Source organism: Mytilus edulis, chromosome 1 (assembly GCF_963676685.1).
Source record: "Mytilus edulis chromosome 1, xbMytEdul2.2, whole genome shotgun sequence".
Classification (NCBI taxonomy): domain Eukaryota; kingdom Metazoa; phylum Mollusca; class Bivalvia; order Mytilida; family Mytilidae; genus Mytilus; species Mytilus edulis.
The window spans coordinates 14572620-14586487 of record NC_092344.1 but is presented as its reverse complement, the minus strand read 5'-3'; the positions used below and the strand labels follow the sequence as shown (position 1 = coordinate 14586487).

Sequence of the window (13868 nt, the reverse complement as noted above, 5' to 3'; positions counted from 1 at the left end):
ACATGTACCCCCCCCCAAAAAAAAAAAAAAAAAAATTAATGAATCCTTCATATAATATAAACATGTCTAAAATTAGTACATGTACCCCCCAAAATAATGAAGCCTCCATATAATATAAACATGTCTAATGTTTTGAATTACTATTTTTGATATAAACATGTCTACTATAATTCATACACTTCTGTTTTACTGCAAAGTCCATTATTATACACTATTTTATGTTATTACATACAATTTGCTTCACAACAAGTTTATTAGACAGAGCTACAATAAAGGCTACTTTTTGCTTAATTATATATTTGGCTACATATTGTCTTTTCGTGTATTATCAGGCATGCATTAAATTTATAAACTTATGATGCATGAACTGTTGAACTATTTTACTGATGGAAGTTGTGTTATTTAGTTTTTAATGATTGTTTTTTAGTGATAATGTAACAATTGTTGTTTTTTTCAGCATTAATATTTTATATTATTACATTCTTATCTAATTGATACTTGAGGAGTATTTAAAAAAATATGAAAATGTGTTATGATTGCTAATCAGGAAACCAATAAACAAAAGATCAGAGGACAAGGGTGTGAACAACTACAGGTCACTATATACATGATATAACTTCAACAGAGAGCAACACCCATTACATATATAGTAAGCTTTTAAAGGATCCTGATAACTAAACATTAAACAATTCTCTAGAGAAAGTTATTGGCCTGATTTCAGCTAATAATGATAAATGACAATGACGTGTCATCCAAAGAGAACCATCAGTCTACAGTCTCCTGGCTTTCAACAGATGCTTACATAATGTTGCAGGGTAAAGCATGTTACCTTTCTCTTACCTGAACAGTGGTGTTACAGCCAACTTGAAAAGAATCGGTTAAAAAGGGATTGACTGATCAGATTGTCAAATTGTCCAAAGCACAAAATCAACAAATAAAAAATGCCAAGTTTGTAAGTTAATCTCTAGAAAACTAACTTTTGTCATTAGGCTGCTGGTAAATTTAGATATAAATCTCTTATTGATACATGTATAACAATATGTTTATTTTCCTTTTTTTAGCGACTTCACTTTGAACTGGATGGAGATAGTGGTCAAGGTTCAGATGATAACAGATCTGACCTAGGAGTCCATGTTATCAGTGACACAGCAAGTGCTGCAGGAGAAAAAGAGAAACAAGAGTCTAGAGTAGTTGCAACTAAAAAGAAGAGTTTTATAGTCAGTTGTGTGACTGAAGCTACGATTCATGAGTCTAAAATTACAGAAGATGAATCCGAAGAACATGTAGCAAGTTCTGATAATTATATTTCACCAGAAAACACCCATACATCTAGTTCTACGATAGCACATCCGAGTACCGCAGTTGATTCTGATGCATCATCAAATTATGACACAGAAAAGGCTCTTAAAGGGAAAAAGGTGCCTGTAGATTTGAATGATTTACAAGAAAAATTAACTCAATTGACTCAGAAACAATCTGTGGCAGGGGCTAATGTGTCAAATTCATTGGTTCCACAAGATGGAGTTCAACCATCTTCACAGCAAGGGTCAGGTGCTACACCGACACCCAACATTGAAAATCAGCCCTCAACACTTCCTGATTCTCAGCATTCTTCCAGTATTGTTCAGACACAAGATGCTAGTCAGAAAACTTTGCCTTTAAAGGATGGACAATCTTTTCCTAGAAATACTCAGACAGTCAGTCATCAAGGACATGATGGGAGTATTACTCCTCAAATGCCTAATCCACCACCAACAATACAAACACAGACATCACATAATCTTACACAACCTGTTGAACCGCTACAATTGCCACTGAATCAGACATTTTCTGGAAGTATGTCCAATCTAGCTCAAGGTCAAGGTAATCAGCAAATGTATTTACAACAGCCAACACCACAGTATCAGATGATGTTTCACTATCCAACAGACCCAATGGTCATGCAGATGATGGGCATTGGATATCAACAAATGATGTATGCATCCATGATGATGCAACAGCAACAAGCTCAACAACAACAGCAACAAACACAGCCAAATCAACAGCAACAACCAGCACAGCCAGGTCATCAACAACAACATCCGTCACAGTTTATGCCACCTCAAATGATGTATCCCCCTAACCCAAACTGGGGGATGCAAGGGCAACAAATGCCTTATTTTCCTCAAGGAGGATCACAAAATACTACTAGTCAATATCCACAACAGGTTCAAAATGTACTTTCAGATTTTAATTCCATTGGAGGATCTTATCCTGCCTCACCATCAGTTGGTAGGAGATGTGATCAAGATGGACAAAGTGAAAGTTATTCAACACAGTCATCTATATCAGGGCCTACATACGGTCCAGTTAAAAAGGAACTTTCCATAAAACATTTAGAACAGGAGTTGAATAAACTTCATGTAGCTAGTACACAAAAAACTGATATGAAAGATGGCACACCAGTGCATGGGGCTCCATCAGGGGGTCAGACAGTTGATACTATAAAAAATGTTCAGACAAATCCAACTGATATAAGTGGTGCTAATGCAAGTAGTAGTAGTACAGAAACTAGTTCACAGACAACTGGGGAATCAGATGTTCAAAAGTCTGGATCTAGATTTGCTGTCAGTGTTGTAAAAGAAGATAAACTACAGGATAAGCAAGTTGAAACCTCTGATTCATCGGATAATCTTCTGGAATCTAATAAACAAACTGACAGTGACAGAAGCAGAGAAATTGTCAAGGAAACTTTAAATGATATTGTCACAGAGGTTTCGAAATCAGAAGAAAAAACTGAAAATATAGAGGATTCTGAAAATGAAAGTAATAAGAAAAAGACAGAAAGTGTTGGTCGTAGGAAGAGTCGTTTTCTAGTGATGAAAATAGATGAAGATAAGGGAACAGTGACGACTGACAGTTTATCTCCCTCCCTGTCTGTGTCTGAAGGTGGTGGGGCTTCTAATGCTAACACAGCTACCAGTAAAAGTGTATCTAATTCCTTAGTATCTAGTATAGTAAGTAAACTTCCAAAATCTAACCATCCTCCACGCAAAACTAGCGTTGCCATGCCTTTGTCTTTCATCAGAGATCCCAAAATAGATATACCTAAGAGAAGGAGAGTTAAATCAATGGGTAGTATTGGCGATTCTGTTGATCCATGTCCTGAATGTAGACTAGGATCTTTGATGGGAGACAATTGCATAGATAATGATAGCTCTACATCACACAATAAGCTTTTACATTTAACTCTGCTGCACAATAATCATACAGACAAAAATGACTGTCCTGATGTCCAAAATGATTTTACAAATCAACTTTCACCATGTTCGCCAACATTGTTGATACTGGATCCTTCACAAAACTTTGAGGTAAATTATATTTTATGATAATTGCTTTTCGCTTTTGAGGATTTTCTACTAATATGCAGTATTCTTTAATATAATTATTATTTACTTTTCTTATATAAGTACATAAGTCAACCTGGAGCTTTTATAATCATGTGTTTAATGAGTCCATTTCAGGCATTTGTAATCCTTGTTGCATAGAATATATAATAAGGAAGTTGGAACACATTAACAGTCTATGGTTGCACTATAGTAATTTGCTAATTCAACTGTTAGCACTTCTATGCTGTACTTGTAATTAAGTGTAAATTGGTTCAACTTATGTTCAAAATGTGTATGCACAGTATTATTCTTGTAAAATTGAGGTCCTTTTCTTTCTTCTGAAATTTTGATGGAAAGATAAATGTAGAAAAACACTTTACAATAAAAAAAAATTACATTGAAAAAAATTGTAGCCTAGAATTCCAACAAAAAAAGGGCATAAGTTATGATTTGCAATTAAAAAAAAAAGCTGCTAGCTGTCACTGCTTTCCCCAATGTATAAATGTTCATGCTTACTGTAACGGTTATAAAATCAATACTTGAGACTAATACAGGTAAGTTATACATGTATCTTGTCTGCAAGCATGTGCTGTTAATCATTTATTTACATAACCATAATTTTTGAAGGCCATTAATTTTATTTTATCTGGCAACAACTTTTAGGAGGTGAGCCCAGTCCTGAAACTAGTTTGATTGACTAGCAACATTGTACAGTTTCAGATTTTACATTTATTAATAAACACATTAGTATCAGTAGTTTTAGATGATTAGTAATTAATCCCAGAGTATATATCTGATTGAACAATCCTTTGATATTATAGCTAGCTATATACATGATATATGAATTAATTCCCATTCATGCATAATTAAATAATTGTTTCTGTTCACAGAGAAAAAAATTGGAAAAAAAGAAGACAAAGTCAATTAGTAAGGATGAGGTTGACTCTGGAGAAGCCAAACTCTTTTCAATGGATGAATTTCAAAAAATGTATTCTGACCAAGAGTACAAAGACCTTATTTTTAGGTTTGTATTATATTGTGATTTAATAGGTTAATTTAGTATTTTTAAATGTTAACTTCGTGCAGTTTGTTTGTTTTTAATAAACTAGTATTTTGGAAACAAGTACACTACAGTACCATCTTCATGTGCATAGCTCCGAATTAGAATTGTACTCCTGTTCAATGCATAACAATAACATGAGCAGAAGCCTGAGGACTATATCACATATAGGCCTTTACTAAGTTATATATACATTTTATCAGAAGTTCATCCAGCTTCCTCAATAAAACTTGACTGCCATAAAATAGCACAATAGTGCTGGAAGTGACCTTAAACACAAATCAATCAATAAGATGTTCAAGCTGGTGTTCAGTAAATAAATATTTATTCTTCATTGATAAATATGAATACTGCAGATTTATTATTATTCCTTGAATACTAATGTTCATGGATTTCATGGGTTCAGGTGAACCACGAAACTAATAAGTATCATCATGATCATGTGGTATGATTGCCAATGAGACAAAGACTATAGGACAAGGATGTGATACCTCTACCATCTGAAGGCTTTTTTTATGACTTATGTGGGTTTGGGATGTTAGTCCAATTAAAAAACATGGAAATTGCTTCCCAGGACTTGGGGTGGCAAGTTTCATTGTAGATAAATCATATGTCAGTAAATTACTTATTAATTTACTCCATGTATATGCCACCTTTATTCACATACTGATGTGTAGTGAGTGTTCCAAAGTTTATTTAGATTTATGACAGCAATATTTAAAATGTCATATATTTTTTTCACTTTTTCAGGCAAAGAAAAGAGACAAATGATATGAACTTGAAACATCAACAAGAATACCGAGAATTTTGTAGACAAAAAGGATATCCAGTACCCCCTGTTGCCCCACCCATACCAAACAGTATTGTGTCTAGAAACTTGAATTCTATGCTTAGTCCACAATTAATGACACTTTCACCTTGCGTATCTACGAAGTCTGCTTCTCCTAATGATTTATTGATGCTTAAGGAATCATCAAGATTTCGATCGCTGAGTGAAGGAAATCACTCTTCTTCTAAAGAAAGTGTTGAAGTGCAATCTGAAAATGAAGAGTCATCAAATGAACTCGAAAAACAAACATCAAAAATTATAAATGATGAAAACGAAAATGGAAAAGATGTTGATAAACATGATAAAGGAGAAATAAATAAAGATGATCCTAAACGATTAGTTGAAAAAGTAGAATCAAGTAAGGATGATCCACAACATTTACATCAGCTGCCGAAACAAACTGATGGACAAAGTTCTCTTCCCCAAGAAGTGATACCAGAGAACAAAATTTCAAAAAGTGAAGGCGCTGATGCAGATGAAACATCATCTCTTCGGAGTCAGGGTAGTCGAAAGTCAAGCATGGATCTAACGCACACTGTAAATACTACACAGCCAAAGCAACAAATTACTTTTTCTCAACCTGTGATGACAAACCAGCTACCAATGTACTCACAATTTCCAGGAATGTATCAGCAGTTTGGGTTCCCTCCACCAATGCAAGTGCCTAATATGCCAAGTATGTTTTATCCAAATATTCCATACCCAAATACACCAATGTGGGGATATGGTAGTACAGATCAACAGCAGCAACAACAATTTCAAAGTATACCACCCACACAACACCAACCAGCTGGTGGTAATATACAGAGAGGTGTGGGTCTGCCAGAACAAACTTTCCAACATGCAGCTGTCTCACAACTCCCCCCTACTGGGACAGGTTTTCCAACTAGTGCTAATATATCATCATCAGTGCTACAGACGAACCTTCCACCTAACACTTCCTCAAATTAATACTGTAATTTGCCAAATGTCTTTCAAATATAGAGAAAAAGTAAATTGTATCTTTGTTATAAAACTATGTAAATATTCCTGTACATTCTTCATACAGATTCCCCTGAAATTTACAGAGTATGAAGGTCATGATAAAATTATTTTTTTCCCGTATACAATGTTGGAAAAAATGATTTATTTGAGAGATAAAATGATTGTTATTAATAAAATATTTTTAAAATGGATTATTGAGCTGCTTTTTTGCAATTGTAAAAAAAGTCATGATATAATACTTGTATATAAGATGTTTGTCTTGAAAGTTTTTAATTAGTACTTTGAGAAAATTGGTAAGAACAAATTTATCATGACCTTCAGTAAAAGAGAGATCTGTATGGTTTAATTGGGATCAAATAGTTCAATTTTGAACTTTTAAAGTAATAATTGTATTGTTGTATGCCATATTTGTTATAATCAGTAAGTTTAGGTGTTGAAATATACTCATAAGCACAATGCAGAAAAATAATTCACTTCTCCAACAAGAACAATATTACGTCATTATTATTTAGTGTGTAGGGTCGTGCATTTGTAGATTTGTGGGCATTAGGAAAATTGGGGAAGACCTCATAAGTTGGTCAGCTTATGCCATATTGTACAATTCAGATTACCGGTATTCTTCATAAAGTACCTTTCATTTCTTTAAGGCCTGTACGTAAAAGTATTTTGTTTGATGAGGTCTGTCTTACTTCAGGTTTGATATGATTGCAGAAATCATTTCATTATTAAAAAGTTCTGATTAACATCTGCATCAGATATTTTGAACTAAGAAATAAAATGTATGCCAAAGAATAATATCACATACATGTCCTTTCTGTGTCATGCTTATGTCCTAAAACAAATTTTGAAGAACTGAAGCTGGATGAGGGTATTGTAGTTTAGTTGTACATAAAAAAAAACCTAGAAATCCCATAAAAATTTAATCCACCATTTCAATATGAAAATGCAGCAGCCAATAGAATAAACTATTTAGGTATTTCAACAGGTGTTTCTGTAAAGAGTCAAATTCAAACAGAAATTACATAATGCAGAAACAAAAACAAATCCCAAAACAGTTCTTGACAGGGTTTAATCATGCAGCTTTAATTAACATGGGCAAGTTAAATTATTAAAACCAAAAAATAAATTTTCTTTATATTGATATATCTAATTGTCATCACTCAAACAGTAGGATAATTTAAACAAATTAAAGCTTTTTGTTGTGATAGAACTACTTTGAAACTGAATGCATAATGTATCCATTGGTAACAAAGAAGTTAACACCTTAAATACAATTTGAAAAATTGGAATAGTGTTTGTCAATTTAAAAGATTGAAATAAAGAAGTAGACCAACAGAAAAAGAACATATTATTCTAGTCATAATTACTGTTTGTTTTTCATTAAGGATCAGAATAAGCTCTTAAAAAATAAAAGAAGTAAATTTGACTTGTGCGATGGAAGGTTTTGTATTGTAGCTATTAAATGATATCTGACAGTTATACCTACAAAAAGATATATTTGGAAAGTGTCGCACTCAGATGTGCCTTTAACTGTGATTCCTGGAAAAGTTTAAGAAGTTTTATGAGTAAAATGTATGCAAGAGTGAAGATTAACTTTATCTTTCATTATTTTTTCACATCATACTATTTTTGTCCTCATTATGTTAATTTGTATAATTAATGATTACTATGTCAGCATTAAGATACAGTTTATAGACTTATGACATACCAGTAATTCTTTTATTGATTTATCAAAAACAATTTATTTAAATAATTTTTGACCTTGTCATGAATTAAGAAAAGATATGTTCTGATAAATATCAAAGAAAATAAACACAAATAATGCCATAAATTACAACATTCATTCTTTTTTGTTTTATATACCCTAACTCAAAATTGAGGTAAATGTAAATCATAAATTAAAACTTCAAATATCAGTAAATATTAAGGCCAATATAAGGCCTTTAACACATCTTATCCTTACTTTCAATTCAATTGAGTATAGTTTAAGTAACATTTTGAATGCTACAAAAGAAATTATTTTGTTATTTTGATGTTAACTGTTTTCTAACCATGTCTGAACAACCATTTTAATACTCTCTTGATTTCAGTACACATTGTAGATTTTAATTCAAAGTGTGTATTTTGCATTTTTTAAAGATTAAAATATTTTTAAAGTTTTTTCTGATAGTTTTTTTTATTTGTGCATTTAAGACAAAATTTAAAGTGCTACAATCTAAATATATATCTAATAATAAACACAAAATATATAAAAGATAAAATGTACACTTGAAATTCCAGATGCACATATCAGAAATGTTTGTTCCTGAATATCTTTTCTATTTAGGCTTTTTCTGAAATAACTCCTGATACTGTTTGATTATTAATTCAGGATTTTTCCAAAAAATTTCACCAAAAATAATAAAATTGTAAATAGTTTGCTTTCTTAAATGATGAACTTTTTGCAATCTTGTTGATGAGTTTTAATTTTCACCATGTGTAGTTTGATAAAAAAAAAAAATCAAAAATGACATAACAACAAGCTGTTTCAAAATTATGCAGGTATGTGTAATCTTAAGTAGTATATAATATCTAAACTTAAACATTAACTGCATATTGTACAACTTTTCATTTTGAAGTCAGTTGGGCGCTTATTTCAATATTGAGTATCAATGAGCGCTGCCAAATGTAAGCAAGTTAATTATTAGGAAAACAAGGGAAACGTGTCAATCCAAAAAAGTTTTGAAGGCTTGTGAAGTTGTATCGACAAATATATATTTGTTGATATGTGTAATATATAAATCAGTATTGACCTAGAGCTTTTTGTTCTGTACATTTATCTGAATTGCCACAGCTTATATATGTATCACAACTGTTATATTTTGTTGGCAACACTCTTTTTAGCTTTATACTGATGAAGCTGTTATGTTTCTTATATAATGATATACTTTTACATGTGTAAACAATTTGTATGTACTAAACTACTTGATTTACAGATGTGTTGTATCAACATTCAAATATAACATGTTATATTTTAGATTGTATTTCTAAATAATTTTCTTGTTTATTTTTTTGTTTTAATAAAAATATATTTAAAAAGTGTAATTCCACATAGCTGCCACAGTTAAAAGATTTTTGTTGTTTAAATATTTCAGACTGATTTGAAATCTTTTTGTATGCTGACAAAAAAAATACTGTTCAAATGAATTTGGACGATGTTGTAAAATTGCTTTATTTATTTTGTATGGGACGATGCAATTTAGAGGAAGAAAAGATCAAAATCAGTTGTGATTGACGAGTGTGAATGAGACTTGAAAGGGCAAAACATTCAACACTGTTTTATTTATTTTTTGAAATTTTAAGGCAACATTATGATTTGGACATTTGGCACAATTTTCTTATAAACAGACCTTGTCAAGGGTCGACAATTATTTGACATCATATGCAGACTTGAAATAATTTTAATATCTAATGTACTGTATACTGATAGCTCAATTTAAAATGAAGAATACAGTTGTATATTATTACATTGTTAGTTATGATTTAATCTAATTTGATTTTTTAACTAAAAAAATTGACATTAAAATTTGATAGCAGTTTGAATGTTTAACCATTGAATGTTTTGATGTGATTGTATTGCAAGTATAATGCAGTTATTCCACGACAATCCTGTATTCACTAGTATGTTTATTTTAAGGTATTTAAAAGCACAGTTGAATAATTTTGAATATTGCACCATGAAACTCTTGCCTGTCACAGCTTAATTGATTATTAATTAGTCGGCCATAAAAATCATCAATTATTTGATGAAATAGGGCAGTTGTTTTGTCCTTGCTTATTTTTATTTGAAAAAAAAATAAAAAATAATTCAGTTGATTTATTAGTAAGTTGTATGGTTAAAATGGATAAATATTTAATTTTATGAATTTTGAAAAAATAGAAAATATAGAATAACTAGTTAAATGATATACAGAAATATAACAGTTTATATGATTGCTGGTGAAAATGATGGCTTTAAAACCAAAATAAAAATGCATTACAATTGGTCAGATTGATTTTGTCTAACTTACCTCGTATCTGATTGTTCATAGAAAAAGCACACTTGTAAGAAATAACCAGCATTTTTATATTCATTACATTTTGATATCTTTTTTTTCGTTCAAAATGTAAATAAAACCATGAGAGTGACATTCTGAAGTGTGTTTTAGCATAAGTGTGCAATTTTTTTGTTGGTTAGTATTCATTCTGTGTTGATTTAATTTGTTAATTTGCTGTTCATTGTGAATAGATATCAGTGAATAACAGGTTATTTGATTGGAGTATTCATCCGAAAAAAAGAAGAAAATGACTATGTGTAAAAAATAGCAATGTGATATCCATAATTTTCCGAGATTTAATTGATTTTGTTGCAATGTTATATTTTTTGAAGATTTCAAAAATAATGCAAAAAAAAAGGCTTTTGCAGTAAAGAGTGGCAAAAAACCATTTGTTTCTCAGTTTTTAAGCCTGGGGGATATATGAGGAAGTCGCAGTAGGTAAAGCTACTGTTATGGAGTTTTCTTTGATTCCAAAAGATGCAGTGTCTATAAATGAAATGGATGATGACTAAGTCCGATCCATTTCTAGGCCTGAGATTTCTCAAATTCGGGACTGGGGTTGTCAGACCGTTGTTTGGAAGACTGTGCATATGTATAAACCAGCTTTCATTGGTGTTAGCCTCATCCATGATACATTTGTGGTTCGATTTGTTTATTATTTGTTTTTTTCAAAATTGGTAATTGTATCAAAATCACACCAAAGCACACTTTAAATTCATTATTATTTGTTGGATACCAATTTTCATGGATATTGGTGATCCAAAAATGTGAATGTTAAATGAAATGCAAATTTTCTTTAAAATTGTATGCAAACTTGTAAAACAACGAAATGAAATGTCCATGAAAATACTATGAGTCTTTCTCCATTAAATATAAGGCCTTCAACAATGAATAAAAAACCATACCATATAGTCTATGTTACGTAAAATTGAAATGGAAATGGGGAATGTGTCTTAGAAACCACAACCGGACCATAGAACAGACACCGCAGAAGGTCACCAAAAGGTCTTCAATGTAGCGAGAAACTCCCGCTCTCGGAGGTGTCCTTCAGCTGGCCCCATACCAAATATATATACTAGTTCAGTGATAATGGATGTCATACCAAACTCCAAATTATACACAAGAGACTAAAATTAAAAATAATACAAGACTACAAACGCCAGAGGCTCCCGACTTGGGACAGGCGCAAATATGCAGCCAGGTTAAACTTGTTTTCATACTATTTTGTATACCAATTGACAATGTTCATTGGTCAATAAGCCAAAAATATTTATGGTCACCAGGTCAAGGACACTGCAACTATTGATAGACTGAAATTAGAGAAATGATTGTTGTGTATCTTTTGAACCATTCATCCAATCATCACCAATTTTGAGTTGGAAGACACACGTTAATATTAAATGTCTGCCTCAATATTGGATAAAAATGTGGAAACATTTTTGTTTTAAGATGATTTCTTTATTTCATCTGTTGTCAAAATTTCATTAAACAAATTTAAAATTGCTCTTCTGAAAGAACAAAACCCTTATCAAATTTTGTCTAGCCTCACCAAACTTTGTTATATATATATGATTCCAAAACAGATGAAGAGGAACTCAATTTTTTTTTCAGTTCAGTAGGTCAAATAGAAAGGTTACAGAAGACTGAATTTTTGGGTTGTGTGTTGATATTTCTGAATTGTGAGTCCAACGTTAACCTTCACAAAAATTAAGTTCAAAATGCCTGAACATTTTGACCTAAACTGGGTATCAATTTATAATAATCTTTATCTGAGAACTGGTTGTGGACATGGCTGTTAAGGGTACTCCATTAGTCCCACTGAACTTTTTTATGTCCCTGCCATAGCCAAGGAGGAATTGAGTTTTACTGATTTCCATTTGTCTTGTCTGTTACACCTCTTTTGAAATTGGTTTCTGTTCTCTTTAGTTTGCTTCCACAAAGTGTTGTGAATCTTATACACAATAATTGTATCACAAAACTCAGATAAATTTGAATTTTGCAAGCATCACCGAATGTTCTTAAGATATGCCCCTTTTAATGTATATGCAATTGAAGGCATCATCTCTGTCCCATGGATACATTCCCCATTCATTTATGTAAAAATAATATTCTCTGGTGATAAGTCCTCTATCAGCAAAGTCTAAGGGGACTTGAGATTTGCTCTCTGTCAGTCTGTGACCATCTGTCAGTCTGGCAAATAAATCTTCTACTTTTTTTTCTTTGTTCTTGAAGATATTGATATGATATTTAGTGTATTATTTTATGATGACAAGTTACAGATCAAGTTTGAATTTAGTGCAAGTCTGATGATTTTGTGCGGAGTTAGTCTTTGGACTTAAAATTCACTCATATAATTGGTTTTCCACTTTTTTATACGACAATGTTTTGGTCGTATATTGGTAGTTGTTGGCGTCGTCGTCGTCAGCGTCCCAAGACTTTTGGTTTTTGCACTATAACTTTAGTATAAGTGAATAGAAATCTATGAAATTTAAACACAAAGTTTATGACCATAAAAGGAAGGTTGGGATTGATTTTGGAAGTTTTGGTCCCAACAGTTTGGGAATTAGGGGCCAAAAAGGGCCCAAATCAGCATTTTCTTTGTTTTCGCACTATAACTTTACTTTAAGTAAATAGAAATCTATAAAATTTTGACACAAGGTTTATAACCACAAAGGAAGGTTGGGATTGATTTTGGGAGTTTTGGTCCTAATAGATTAGGAATTAAGGGCCAAAAAAGGGCCCAAATAAGCATTATTCTTGGTTTTCCCACAAGAACTTTATAGAAGTAAATAGAAATCAATAAAATCTAAACACAAGGTATATGACCACAAAAGGAAGGTTGGGATTGATTTTGGGAGTTGAGGTCCTAACAGTTTAGGAATTGGGGTCCCAAATAAGCATTTTTCTTGGTTTTCGCACCAAAACTTAGTATAAGTAAATAGAAATCTATGAAATTTAAACACAAGGTTTTTGACCATAAAAGGAAGGTTGGGATTGATTTGGGGAATTTTGGTCCCAACAGTTTAGGAATAAGGGGCCCAAAGGGTCCAAAATTAAACTTTGTTTGATTTCATCAAAAATTGAATCCTTGGGGTTCTTTGATATGCCGAATCTAACTGTGTATGCAGATTCTTAATTTTTGGTCCCATTTTCAAATTGGTCTACATTAAGGTCCAAAGGGTCCAAATTAAACTTTATTTTAAACAGTTTTCAAGTTGGTCCAAATTGTGGTCCAAAATTAAACTTTGCTTGATTTCAACAAAAATTGAATCTTTGGGGTTCTTAGATATGCTGAATCTAAACATGTACTTAGATTTTTTATTATGGGCCCAGTTTTCAAGTTGGTCCAAATCCGGGTCCAAAATTAAACTTTGTTTGATTTCAACAAAAATTGAATCCTTGGGGTTCTTTGATATGCTGAATCTAAACATGAACTTAGATTTTTGATTATAGGCCCAGTTTTCAAGTTGGTCCACATTGGGGTCCAAAATTAAACTTTGTTTGATTTCAACAAAAATTGTATATTTGGGGTTCTTTAATATAAGATTAAT

General features: G+C 31.8%; 1 protein-coding gene across 8 annotated transcripts in view; it reads left to right on the top strand.

Annotated features, from left to right (window-relative positions):
• LOC139510524 (serine/threonine-protein kinase Wnk-like) overlaps positions 1–10565 on the top strand; it is a 29338-nt gene extending 18773 nt beyond the window's left edge. For 4 of the 8 annotated variants that reach the window (XM_071297141.1, XM_071297135.1, XM_071297127.1 and 1 more), the window contains 3 exons: positions 1062–2996; positions 4259–4392; positions 5179–10565. In XM_071297141.1, coding sequence (XP_071153242.1) covers positions 1062–2996; positions 4259–4392; positions 5179–6208 — 3099 coding nt within the window. In that variant the 3' untranslated portion in view covers positions 6209–10565. Of the gene's footprint in view, positions 1–1061; positions 3351–4258; positions 4393–5178 lie in introns of all 8 variants that reach the window. The other 4 variants (XM_071297114.1, XM_071297109.1, XM_071297101.1 and 1 more) reach the window with 1 other exon arrangement.
• Positions 10566–13868: the final 3303 nt, after the last annotated feature.